Raw genomic sequence first — 14,133 nt, 5'->3', positions numbered from 1 at the left:
ATCTTCATAAGTCACGTACACAAAAGGTGCTACAACCATCTTTTGATATGATTTGGCACAGATGGAAGAACAGGTGGAAAGCCAACCTGATGTGAACAGCCCCACCACTGGTCCAGTGGGCCGACAGCATCTCTCTGCAATGCACATGTAGTGACTTTGGAGAGTGGCCCTCATTTCATTCGAGGTGAAAAGGACAAAATATAAAATGTACTGTCCATTACTGAATTGGTGTTATTGACAGGAATAGCTGATAGGGGACAAACACCTGTCTAGCTGAGGCAAGAGAAGGAAAAAGCCCACTGAGAGGTAGTTATTCCACACCCACAATAGGCAGCTCAACCACATTTGCCACATATGGTAAAAATAACAAAAGACAACAGGTTGGGTTTTTTTTAAAAAAGGTCAGCTTGTATTGAAAATATCTCTGTAGAAACACCTGTAATGCTACAAGGTAGTACCAATACAAAACAGATCAATATTAACTTTCTTTAAACTGTTAAACTTTATTATAAATTAAAATTTCTTTACAAAAAATTGCACATAATTGACCACTCTTAGGTTCTGATGCACTGGCATTTGCAATAGTTTCTTTAATCTTCAAGTTTAATAGTCTCTGCCGTGAGTCCAATGCAGAAAAGGGCAGTAAGCAACCCTCTTAGAGCCTTCAAGTGCAACAAGCATACTTGTGGCCACGGCAGTTACACTTCCCTTAAGAGCGGCTGCTTTTGTTTTAAATCCTGTAATGAAAAGGTCTCAAAAAAGGTTTAAAAAAGGAAAAACCCAGAATGGACTACTTGCTTTTTACTGTAAACACAGCCCAGTAAATTAATCCCAAACACAGATCTCTCAGGCATCAGCGAGAGTGTCAAGTGAATCAGGAACAGCAAAACAAAGAAAACAGAAAATAAAAAGAGAACATAAAAAAAATAATGTCTGTCATTTTGATTAACTATACTTACGTAGATGATGTTATGAGAATCTGGCAGGGCCCAGAAGAAAGGCCAGACAGGGAGTTCATTTTTCCAGAGGAGGGTCACGTTAATTGTTTCCAGGTTCAAGGAAAGCAGATTGGAGACTTGATATGCTCAGCAATACTCATCTGCCTTACACAGATCTTAGGCATGGATCAGCCTGAAGAACCATTCAACTGATTTTGGCATTTAATATGACTTATGGCTGACCGTACCCAGCGTTCAGTGATTCTTGCTTTCTGTTCTGTAAGTGTTTAAATTTAAAAGCTCATCTAGGCTGACTCCAACCTCTTGGCACTTGGAAACTAGTTTTCTCAGGTTATCAGTTTTACCTCCTCCTGATGCTTCAAACAAGAGTTGCTGTAAGAGATGGGGAAGCAGATATAAGATTTAGCCAGAGCTTGAGCATCACCACATCTATGGATATGGGATATGCAGAAAATTTATATGAAACCTCAAACTAAATCATAAGGAGAAAACATTACATCTTTCCAAAGTGTTGCACATAGAGGTAACTTCTGAAGGGCTCTCTGATATAAATGATGGACCTGTAAAATAAAGACAAGTATTAAAAGTCGGCACAATTTCATGCACTAAAAATGAGTGATTTGAAGCACAAAAATCTCCTGCAATAATTCTTAAAATCTGCTTTTAAATAAGTTTAAAAATCAAGCATTAAATTGTTACCAAAAGCAAAGGCAAGGTTATGTCTGACCTTAATTCTGACCCTTGTATGCACATGATTAATTACATAAGGGCATTCTATTTTTCTTCCCAAGACTCTTGCCTCATTCATTGCACAGGATGGAACACGCTCAGGGAATGAAGCAGCTTACTGAATATTTCTCTTTCACCACTCAATACGTAGTCTCAAGGCCTTGCTTATTGCATACCATCCCAGCTCTGCAATGAAAATAACTGTTTCATAGGGTTTTCTTTTCCTTCAGCACCTATCTGCCTGTGCTGTAAATAATCAGTACGTGTCTTTGCAATACTCTAAAAATAAAAAGTGTTCTACCATTTTACGGTTAGAAATAGGACCAAAACATTTAATACTAGTATTTACTCAAGTCTTCTTCAACTACTGGCATCTAAAGTACCAACTTTCAGAGAGTCATTAGGAGAGGTATTTGTTGGCATTTTAAATACTTGTACCTATTTTTACATTCTTTTGGCAAACCTTTACATGATCTGATGATGGGAATAAGTCACAGGTTCTCCAGGAACAGGAAATCCAGAATCTGAATCATAATTCAATTTTAAAACAATATACTACTTGTTTACTAGAAAGGCAGTTATCTGGAATAGTCACCGATTGGTGTAAAAAAGTTTTAAGTGCTCACTACATCCCAAAGTAAGCACCCCCCCAAAAAACCCAACTGCACCGTGTGCACAGTGATTTTACTCCACACTGTATATTTAGCCAGGTGGTTGCAGAAGAAAACCACAAGATGACTTCTGGCTGTAATCCAGCTACAGTGTTTTACATATGCCTTCATTCTAATTGGTTTTCTTCATGGACCCTCTTTTTGAGTAGTTCGAAATCTATTTTTCTAACTTTCTAACAACACAAAGCAGGGATCTTTTAAGTCACCAGCCTCACTATAGGCAGCTCCTTACAATATATTCCATCTAATACAATGACTGAAGCAGGGATCTGTGACTAATTAGCAATTACACCAAACCATCAACACAGAGACAGAATTAAGGTTCAATAGGCAATCATGCCTTTGATATCTCCTAACTTTGAACTATTTGATATTATTAACCAAGCAACTAACTGTCTGCTTGGGGAAGTTTCTTTTTGAACATTCTAGGAGACAGTAAAAATGAAAAAAGATTTCATATGCGAGTCTAACAATAGCCATGCTACCCATTATGGATCAGTTAAAGCTTTAACACTGTTTCAAAAGAAAGATTGCTGACAGAGAAGAAGCCACCTCAAGAATGACACAAAACAGGATACAGCAGAGAAGTCGCTCAGAAACACCACAAAAAAGCAGGGAGTCACAATCCCAGGGCCTCATGATCCCCCCCTCAATAACACCGCATCTTTCCACAGGCAGGGGAATATTTTGAAGGTGACAGCAACAATACCAGGAAGATCCATTCTGCTTGAACTGAAAAGTGATTCAGTTGCTTGCCAAAAACCTCTTGTATTTGCATACAGAGTGATAAAAGTATTTCCCTCCCCAAAGTACCAATGCATAAAATTGTTATTTTTGGAGAAAAAGAACTGATGCCTTTGGCGGGATCGGGAACTACTCGAATTCTCTACATACATTGCCTTGGCAGACCCACCTTTCCAACTACTAAAGAGAGTTGTTAGCATCTTCCAGCACAACAATCCTTCCTTCCCTCTACTGTATTTTAAGTGCTGGTGATCTCCTCCAGATAAAAAAAAACCCAGACAAAGAAAAGTTGGAGAAGAACACAGGCCCCCTAGTAAGCAAGAGACATGCACAAACAGTATGCACAAGTATTCATGATATAACCCATTCTACCTTGATTGCCAAAAATCTTTCTCACCCTTCAGGCAAATGCTTCGGAGTTAATAGATAGAGTATTTCAACTATCTAGAAATCTTGGATTTAAGAGATGACCATTGCTTTGGATAAAGCCAAGGTATGAAAAGTTTTACAGGATTTTGTAATTACTCATTTTAGTAAGCTGTGTTGACTTACTTCTCTTTGTCCCATTAGAAAGCATTCGGCAGCAATGGCTCTGAGGAAAAGAAATATATAAAAATATTTATTCTTGAATTATTTTAAATGCCATTAGTGGCAGAATAGTGACTATGGAATGGAATTACAAATTCCTTGAGAAGAAACTGACTAACTTCCAATGATGTTAATCTACAGTGAAAAGATAAAAATAGCCATTTTTTAAAAACAACCTTACATGAGCAAGACATTTCAGTGGTTCCCCATTATGAACAAACACTGAAGAAAAAGATCAGTTCAGCATCACTGGATAATGGAGATTACTGCTATTGTGATATATAAAGGGGAGGGTAGAGAGGAGGAGACAGAAGTCAATAGTTGAATTAAAAAGGCAACTTGTAAATACATCATTCATATTTATCTACATAATAGCCATTCACGTTTCTCATTTTAAAGAGGTGACAGTACCTCTGTCTGTTGTAACAAACAGTTGCTGTTTAAATAAGCAGCTAATGAAAGAGACTTCCAGCACAAGCCCAATTGTAAGGACGTTTCAGATTTACCTTTGTGATGTAAACCTTATAAACAAAAGCAATATCTATGAAAACAGATGTATGACTGTTGCATTACATTTTCCAGATGGCCAGGCATGTTGGGATATTATATGTAAACATCTTGGCTTGCAGTTTCAGAATTTGAACATTGCTCTCCTCCCAGTATCGCAGAAGCAGTCTGTAAAAGGCATTCATGAGAAAGGAACACTGTTCTAATCACTGGGAACAGAAAAGCAATCCAAGATACAAACACATTACACAAAATGTATTATACTTAACCTGAGCCAAGAGTTACAAGTAGGAAAAAAACCCAAGCCACCGTATACAATATTGACTGAACATGCTCTCAGAACAAAACAAAAAAGTTAAGATACACTTCCAGAGAATAATCAGTAAGTGTGAAACCAGAGAGGAAATACGATCTTGGCACATTGCAAGATCCATTCTTAGCATGCACAAGGTAACTGTATATTTGAAAGCAGGCTAATTAGTCACGTGGCTAGGAGACACTGTTCAGTCAGTTCTGCTCACCCATTTCACGTAGTATCAACATTGTCTAAGGAAGCTGCAAGTGCCATCTAGACAGAATTGCAACTTGGTTTAAATGCAGCCATTCAACTTCGTGTGCCAAAGGTAGGTTGTGTCGTACCGTCCCCCATGCCCCCAACTACACACACCACTTATTTCAAGACTTGCTTCGAATTCTTTGGGATCACTGTTGATGATGAACAATAAGCTTTTTGGGACTTTTCAAAATTATTTGATCAAATGTTCATGAGTTCACTGCAGCTGAATACAGTAAAACATGGACTCTGCTCCTGGAAGAGTGCATTTTGAAATACTGTTCAAATAAAAATCAATGCAATGCTTACATCAACTGCTTCTGTTTCCCATAAGATTTTTTTTTTTTCCCAAAAAATTAAGAATGGTTTACCTTTGCTAAATAATTGTCAGGTTAAGCCTTAAGGTAGCACTGTTACACACTGGTGTATCCATTTTTATTGTTCTATGCTGGAACTGTACTTCTATTAAATCATTAAGTAACAACAGGATTTTAACAAGTATCTGACATTTCTCTACACACTTGAAATTTTGACTATTTGTATTCCTTATACACAATGCATAGTTAATTTCTGTATAATTATAACCTTTCTGCAGATAGAACAGAACCCTGTCAAATACAAGGAAGACTGAGATGATGTTGGAAGGCACAATATGCCTCAAGCAACATGCAATAATAAGAGTTTTACTTTTGTAGTAGAAAGCAAATCATGCATGTCTTGCACAAAAAAAGATGTAGTTACGTTAACCAGCTGTTTGTCTTGATTACAAGTATTTTTACGTACCTCAGTGCAAGTCCAGGATTAGTAGGCATGGTAGAACAAAACCGTTCCAAGGTTTTGGAATGTTGAGATTTTGGAATGCAGCTCAAATAAAAAAGAATTACCTGTAGAATTTGAATTATAAACATGAATTTACCTTATAGCTGTCTAATTTTGCTAAGAATAATGGAACATAAGCTATGAACATTATGACTCAAGTGAGTTACCACCTACAAACCCTATCCCTCAATAGTACAGAAATCAACTTGTGTAACAAAAAGTTAGTGTCAAGTTGTTAACACCGCGTATTTTATTCCTTCTAGCCTGCACTTAGTGCACTAAAGAGAAGTGCACTGGATGTTAGCAAAATGGGACCCAGGACTTCCATAAGCTTTATTCTGTCTAAGTGCTCAACCTGTTTTTACTCCTACTTCTACATAATTTCTTCTGTTCCTTAACCACTGTAATTTCTATGATCAAAACTGACAGCTTAAATACTGCTTCCATCTGCCAGCGTTACAGCTCTGCAAACCCCTCTTGCTTGTCCATCTCCTCCCTCCCTTACACATCTCTTTTCTCCAGGATAGAATAGTTTGCCATTAACAGCTGTATTCACAGTATTAAAGCATGCCATAATAAAATTTCTCTTTGCCTTACACACCCTTTATTCAGAAGGTCACTGCTAGACAGCCTTCCACTCAGGACACTACTCTCCTCACACTCGTTTCTTTTTCTAATTCCTAGCTCAGTGTTCATATACTATTAGTGCCATATTTGAACAAGTAAATGCCAGGTACCTGCTAAAAGGTCATCAGTCTCTTTGTTTAATCAAAACTGTCCACAGACACATTTTTACCTTATTATGAAACTCATAATTGGTCCAATAATCAGCAGTACTAAAAGGAATTGGGTATCGTGTGGGGACTGTAACCAGACATCTGTTCACTAGGTCAGTAAAAAGCTTGAATTCTTGAACTTTGTTGTTGGATCCAACAACTTTGCTATTGATAAAAACAAGGTAACTGGAAGAAAAAAAAAAGAGAAAAAAGATAGTTCTGGTAGCCTTTACTCAGTTTTGATATTAATTTACTTTCCTTCCTTAAGAACTTACTCCAGCCAGATGTTCTGAACGGTTTCCTGCTGCATCACTGCCCCCAGAGCTGCTTCATACGCATCCAGTGCTTCACCAACACTCGCGTGGAGAGACTGGCACAAACTGTTTATATTAAAAGTTAAAAATTGTTGTATGTCATAAACAATGCATGTTCTTACATATTAAGAGTATGAAACAATGAAGAACTTCCCATTCTGAGATGCAAGAAAAGAGTGTTGTCAGTTTAGCAGTGTTATGGACTAATTTCTCAGTCAACTTAATAAAATGGGTAAGTCTCAACTGCAAATAAATACAGAAACCACACAGTTTATAATGCAACTCTTAAACAGAAATAAAACATTGTGAGTTGTCCTCTACTCTTGTAAACTACCCTTTTACTAATAGTTTTAATAGGGATGCTCTGACTGCTACAGAATGGAGACAAGTCTTGAGCTTCCATTTGGAAAGCTCCAGAACAGTAGGTTTCAAGGTTGGATTAAAACCACTTGAGAAATGGTGTCAGACTGAGGCAACAAAATTAGTGTTCTGAAAAAAATACTACTGGGGATCTGGGGTAGAAACATGCTGATGTCAGGGAAAAAGAACCTGACAAGAATAGTCAAAAAACTCTTAATTTTGTTCCATAGTTCCTCAAAGAAACACATGGTCAGACAACATATAGGACAAAGATAGCAGTAGACATATTTTTTGACCAAGTTTCAGTGAACAATCCTTACTTCCAAGTGTAAAGCAAGAGAGAAAAAAGGTAAGACTTACTGTAAGTCATAACAGGGAAAAAAGAAAGCCTCATGAAGAGGAAAGCTACAGACATGCAAAGTGAGATTGGGCTGGTATTACTACCTTGCTACAGAACTCTTGTGACTAGGGTCACATAACTAGAGTGCCTGATTCTACTCCTGTTTTCCCCAAACACTACAAACTAAATCACCAATTTGCTACTCCTAAAAAAAATGTGTGTATACGTTTGCATATACATATACACATGCGTACACACATACAATGATCTTTCCAAGTAAAACACTGTTCCTTGAGCTTTGAGGCTTTACTGTTTTCCATCTGACTATTTTCACTTGGTAAAAGTGAACTTTTATGCCTTTAGTCCTCTGTACCTGAAAAAAGGAAAGGCAGATATATAGGCCCAAATACATAGGCACTTATTGTAGCAAAATTCAACCACAGAAACACTCAATTGTTAGCTCTGAATGTAATTTAGGCACTAATTTCAAGAGCATTAATTTTCCCCTTAGAAGCAGGTGCTAAAATACAGGAGCATCTGAGCTTAAGTTAAGGTCCCTAATGACTAGACTAAACAGTGACCTGAAGTGTCTTTTTAACCTTTCTGCTATGCAAGTACCAAACTGAAAATTGAGCTTGCGAAGAGGTAAGTATTTTCTAAAAACTATTTATTTAAATTGGTATTAATGGACAATATAAAAAGAAAACAAAGATAACTTAACATAAACCTTATATGAAGATTTTCTTGAAAACCATACATTCTACCTGTTTATAAGTTGTCCACCAATTAAAAACTATAAGCAACAGTGTTGAAGGAGTTCTGAGGAGTCCTCATTCAGTATCTGAAGCACTACCACCTCCACCCCTTTACTCATCTGAAAAGCCACATAGCTACTTGTGAAAATTGACAAACCCAGACCATGAAATGGTAAACTTCTTAAACAGCCTAAGTCAGCATCTCAGCAACCACAGTTAAACTAGCATAAGTTATAGATGGCTAATACTTTGGTGCTTGCCAGTCCTGAATATTGCTGCTATCAAAAGGAATGGTGGAAGAAATAACAAAGGAAAAAAAAGATTATGTATACATGACAAAGATCTGTCACCTTTGCAATCTCTTGCAGAGGAAAAGGTCGCTTTGCTGTATTACTTTCCTACAGAGGGGCACGTGTGACTAGTTCCAACTTTTATAGTCTGCTGATAGTAGCTCCATAAACAGCTGAAACTGGGTCAAGGAAGGTGGGGAGACCAGGGCTAAACAAAGTTAAACAGCATGGGGCAAACTACTGTAAAATAAAAAGGGAGACAACTGAAAGCCAGAGCACCACTACTAGTAGTGGGAACCTAAAACAAAACAAAAAAAATCATTTTGAGATGAACACACCTGTTACTGTTCCCATAGGATAGAATTTCTGAAAGATTTCTCAAGTGGAGAATTTAAGTTGATGTGCAATGCAGTTTCATAAAATTGTATCTGTTGTGCAGCAGGAAGGTAGGTTCTCTAAGGACTAGCAGATCATTTATTGAAAGAACCCAAAGCAATATAACATTCTGCTTTGGAAAAAGACATTTACTCAGACCCAATAGCTGTTTCTCAGAAATACTTTAGAAAGTCTCACCAGTAGATCTGCCACAGATATGGGATTTGCTGGTTTACAACATCATCTGTAAGGTGTTCTTTATAGAGAGGTGATGTAAACTCAATTGGCATTGGAAAATTCAAGAGGTATCTACAAGAGAAAAAAGTAGCAGTAAATGAATATTCCTCTACATGGAAGATTCCTATGTGGACGTAAGACTTAGTTCCAAAATCCAGTTCATGGGACATACTAAAAAAAAGCACTTTTCCTAGATTTTAGTTTAACTCTATCCAGCTACAGAAAGCATTACACAGAAACATAGAAATAGAAAGCATTTACTCCCTCCTTACATAGAAAGTTAAATGTTACTTTATACCTCAGGCTTCCCCTTCCCCACTTAAATACATCAAGTAAGGTACAGTCATCTACATACACTCAGCTAACCAGTGTGGCCAGTTGTAATGGAAATACCTTTAAATTGTTGTAACCCAGGATTTGAGCTACACGTTATGGGAACTGCTATAGCAGGAACCCCTTGTTGCTAGACAGGCTAGGAGCAAGGGGAGGAGGTCAATGCAATGTTAAACCTTATAACCTGGCCCAAAAGGGGGCAGGGGTGGAGACTGTAATGGTTCTACCTTTGAAGTGTTGTATCCCTTGATTTGAGTCGCATGTTATAGGAATTACTACAGCAGGAACCACCTGAACCGCTGAAGGACAAGCCTTACAAGAAGCAGTGCAAGTGCAGCAGTGACCCAACCTGTGCTGGCTTTGGTGCCCAGTAACTCCACGTACCACCACCTCTCCTGTGCTGATCAACCACCACAACAGATGGAGCCTGAAGTCATGGATTAAATTAACTCAGTGGACATCTGTGAACATTTTAAAGATACTTTACAGGGCTGGTCCATAGAATAAAGGAATGATATCTGTGTATTATGCCAAAGGATGGAAAGGGTGTTGGGGGGGGGGGGTGGCTGGTGAGGTTGTCTTGAACAGTGCAGGACCTGAGCATGACATAAATGGTATGGAGTAAGGGGTGGAGAATGTGGTTTTGGCTGGGATAGAGTTAATTTCCTTCACTGTAGCTGGTATAGTGGTGTGTTTTTGATTTGGCATGAGAAGAACGCTGATGGCACACTGATGTTTTAGTTGTTAAGTAGCAGCTAAGTGTCCCTAACTAGTGCCTGTATTAGTCAAGGACTTTTTCAGCTTCCCATGCTCTGCTACGGTTTCAAGAAGCCAGGAGGTGAGGTGGCTCAGCCAAGGTAGCTGATCCAAACTGACCAAAGGGATATTCTATACCATATGACGTCATGCTCAGTATATAAAGCTGGGGAAGAAGAGGAAGGGGGTGGGGACACATCTGCAGTGACAGCATTTGCCTTCCCAAGTAACTGTTACACCTGATGCAGCCCTGTTTTCCTGGAGATGGCTGAACACCTGCCTGCTGATGGGAAGCAGTGAATTAATTCCTTGTTCTGCTTTGCTTCTTTTACTTTTTTATGTAATTATTGTTACTATTACTATTACTGTTTTGCTTTACCTATTACACTTTTACCCTTCTGATTCTGTCTCCCATCCTGCTGTGGGGGAGTGAGCAAGCAGCTGTGTGGTGCTTAGTTGCCAGCTGGGGCTAAACTACAACACCAGTACTAATTTTAAAGTAAACAGATGCAAGCAGAAATAAAATCTAAACACGTAACTTGGAGATAAAAACATTTCAAAACCTCATCTGCATAAGCTTTAGCACAGGTCTTCCTTTGAAGGCCTTCAGAGGCATCTATTTTGACTATAAGGAACTTGCATATTTCAAAATGACAGTCTCTCAATTAGGTGCTAAAATTCAAGTGGAACATCAGCAGGCTAGATAGGAACCTGTGCCTTTTCAGCAATAATAATCTGCTGATTAACAGCATGCTGGACCTCTGGATTGTGGTCTTCTACATGTGCCTAAATATAGTGTTTTAGGTATGTGATTTTAGGCTCCTAGCTTTTGCAGGGGAGAGGGGGCAGGGGAAACACCAACAAAAACAAACTCCCTCCCCGAAAAACCCAAACCAAACAAAACATCAACAACAAAAAACCAAAACCAAACACCCACACCTCTGGCATACATGATAGATTTTCATTCCCCAAATCCAGACATAAAACTTGCTGGCTGTTTCATCTTCAAATGATTGTGGTTTTACAATTTAGTGCATAAGCACAAACAACAAGTACAAGCCTTATGAACTATTAAATCATAATTTACTGAAGTTTTAGCAAAACATGCCAAGCTAAAAATAGAGGAGTTGAGAAATTTCTAGACTGTCTTGTTTTTCAAGAAAATTTAAATTGAAAATTATTCTAAGTGTACCTTAAGAGATCCATGGGACCATGCTGTTGGCATGTATTCTCAAAGAAAGCTGCCACAAAATCTTGCAACAGTGGAAGAATACTGCTTGACCTTTCCTGTTTTGGGGTTTTATTTTTTAAAAATAGAAAAATTAAAATGAGACATCAACCTGAAAATAATAAGAACAATTTAAGCACAAAAAATAACAAGCGGTATGTCTATCTCTGCAATGATCCATTGTCTTCATTCTCTCAAGAATGAAGTCTAACTAGGTCAGTCAGCAGATAGCAGAAAAAAGCTGAAAACATATTACATGATTTACTGTTAACGTGTTAGTCTTGCTTAAGGATATTAACACTGGATTAGAACAATTCAAACTACAAATTTATGATTTTGTATGATTCCTTTGATTATCTTTTAATCATGTCATTAATCTTGCCAATTCTATTTTTCCCGTCTATGTAAAGAAGTACTGGACATTACAACAATACCATGAAGAATTAATTTGATAAGTGTTTGAAGCAACACACAAACCCCAAACTTTTTATAAAGCCAGCAGACCAACAAAATGAGTTTTGAAGTGGAGTATTACCTGTGAAACAAGGAATTTGCACAACTGATAAAAGATTTCTGCATTCTGAGGATTCTTCTCAAAAGCTCCAATCCACACTTTGTAGGCATTGTCACTCTGCTCCATCTGCAAATACAAGGTGGCCAAACTCTCCAAGAGCTGACAGTTGGTAGGGCAAAGCTCCAATAAAGATCTACAAAGGTCTGCAGCAGACTCCCACCTTAACGAAAAGTAAAGGTAAGTTTTCACAAAACCAGAGTTGTGTACTCCAAATAAGAATGCCTTGAAACAACTTACCTTTCAAGAAGTTTCAGTAAAGCTATCATGTTTCTGTAGAGAGGAAAGCAGGTAGCTATTCTTTTATCAGCCTCAAGGCTCTCATCAGTGCATGTTTTGACCGCATCTTCAAAACAAAAGTATAAAAATCAAGCCTTTAGACCTCAAGCAAGGTCACCATTATTCGAAGCCTTAACATAATGAAAAGTCTCATTTAACATAATGAAAAATACAGAACTGTAGAAAGATATTTCCGAGTGCTGCTTTTGCAAATTATTAAAAAACCTACCATCTTCAGAAAAGCTTTCTTAAAACAGCACCACAGTCCAAAGACATAGTCTTTCAGAAGTTTCATCCCTTGTTCATTTAAAAAATAGAAAACATCCTACCAGTGAAGTGTTAAAGCCACATTACAGATAGCAGTGGATCACTATTTTTGAAACTACATTCCAGGATTTCCAGCATAGCTGCTGAAAGCTATTGAGACAAAGGCTAATATAGGATATTATTTTTCTTCTCAGCATAATAAAAAGTTACCCAACAATGAACACCCCATAATAAATGCCCCATTATCATGGCTAGACTGCCTTCACTCCCACAGTTGGGCTAATCAATCTACCCTTGAGTATTTCCACAGTGTTACCACCTGCAGCATTCTCAGTGGCAATTCAACATTGTTGCTGGCTAAGTATTGACATTTAGACAGCTCTATTATAAAGTCTACGTCTGGCAGCACCACAAGTCAAGAATTAAATTATTTCTAGTATCTTCATTTTACATCTTAAGAAAAATAATTCAGTTTACTTAAACTCTGAATGAAGACAAACACATACATTGCTTTGCCTCTTCTAAGGAAACACACTAATCTTCCAGGAAAGTAACTTTCTGATAGACACATCCCATTGAAGGGAGGAAGGGTAAGAGAGAACAACAGGAGCTTGGCTTTATGCTTGCATAAGCCCAAGAAAACTAGCACTGCCATACTGTCAGAAGGCACTGGTCTTTTTCTCTGAACTATAATATTCTATCAAGATAAAGCTACAGCTTTGAACCACAGATGAAAAACAGTGTGTGTGCTAAGTACCCGAGTACATGGACTTTCCTCACTGCTCAGTTCAAGTCAAGATGAAATATCCACTGGATTAATCCCAATTGCTTAACATAGTCATCAGCAAAACTGCTTTGCCTTGAAATTCCAGAAGTTGGATAATATTTTCTGATTTACAAGTGAGTAATGTATTAAGTAGTTTAACTCCTTAATCTTACCTTCAAACATAGCTAACAGCGTATCAGGATCAGTCTTCACATCTTGAACTGTTTGCCATGGTATTAAAAATGGTTCTTTGTTCATGATCCTTGAAGGGCTGACGTTAGCTGGATCATAGAACTTTACTGGGAGAATGCCGAATTCAGTTAGATGTATGTAAGCCAGCCAAGCCAAGCAACGGTCACTTACAGTAAGGTGTTCTGATATTATCTCTTCATTTGCTGATTTTAAAGCATTCTGTAAAGGTTAAAAGAAATAATTATATTCTAACCACAAAATCTTTAACATCTAAGAATGAGAAAAGGAAACAGGAAGAATAATTTCAAATATTTTCCATAGAAAAGACAGGAACTAATTCTTTACGTCAATCATGATTATATTTGGCTTATGTGATTATTTGACTGTATTCAAATTGTATGCATAATTTCTAGTAACAGGTTTAGATAACTGTAGAAGATTATTATTTTCAAAAGTGAATGGAGATAGACTTTGAAAACATGCATCTCCCAACATGTATTCCATTTTTCTACATAATTCTTGGACAATTACTTCCAGTTGCATAGAAATAATACATTAGCTCTAGAGACAACTCAACTACAAGTTGGACTCAGCTTGCTATATCCTACCGAGTTTGGGGTTTTTGTTTGTTGGTTTTGGGTTTGGTTTTTCTCATTATTAAGTTCTAGTTATCCAGCTACTAAGTTACAGCTATCCAAGTCTTCTGAAAGCACCACCATCTCTA

At 37.6% G+C, this 14,133-nt stretch overlaps 1 protein-coding gene across 8 annotated transcripts in view; it reads right to left on the bottom strand.

Moving 5' to 3' along the window:
- Positions 1-483: 483 nt before the first annotated feature.
- The window catches only part of ZFC3H1 (zinc finger C3H1-type containing), a 44,110-nt gene continuing 30,460 nt past the window's right edge, over positions 484-14,133 (bottom strand). For 4 of the 8 annotated variants that reach the window (XM_075080801.1, XM_075080802.1, XM_075080803.1 and 1 more), the window contains exons 24-35: positions 13,391-13,628; positions 12,146-12,251; positions 11,870-12,068; positions 11,299-11,393; positions 8,979-9,089; positions 6,622-6,726; positions 6,367-6,532; positions 5,535-5,635; positions 4,265-4,366; positions 3,656-3,695; positions 1,457-1,519; positions 484-1,331 (exon numbers count right to left, since the gene is read on the bottom strand). In XM_075080801.1, coding sequence (XP_074936902.1) covers positions 1,194-1,331; positions 1,457-1,519; positions 3,656-3,695; positions 4,265-4,366; positions 5,535-5,635; positions 6,367-6,532; positions 6,622-6,726; positions 8,979-9,089; positions 11,299-11,393; positions 11,870-12,068; positions 12,146-12,251; positions 13,391-13,628 — 1,464 coding nt within the window. In that variant the 3' untranslated portion in view covers positions 484-1,193. Of the gene's footprint in view, positions 1,332-1,456; positions 1,520-3,655; positions 3,696-4,264; positions 4,367-4,719; positions 5,007-5,534; positions 5,636-6,366; positions 6,533-6,621; positions 6,727-8,978; positions 9,090-11,298; positions 11,447-11,869; positions 12,069-12,145; positions 12,252-13,390; positions 13,629-14,133 lie in introns of all 8 variants that reach the window. The other 4 variants (XR_012658551.1, XR_012658552.1, XR_012658554.1 and 1 more) reach the window with 4 other exon arrangements.

Source organism: Phalacrocorax aristotelis, chromosome 1 (assembly GCF_949628215.1).
Source record: "Phalacrocorax aristotelis chromosome 1, bGulAri2.1, whole genome shotgun sequence".
NCBI classification, from domain to species: domain Eukaryota; kingdom Metazoa; phylum Chordata; class Aves; order Suliformes; family Phalacrocoracidae; genus Phalacrocorax; species Phalacrocorax aristotelis.
This window is presented reverse-complemented; position numbering and strand designations above follow the sequence as displayed.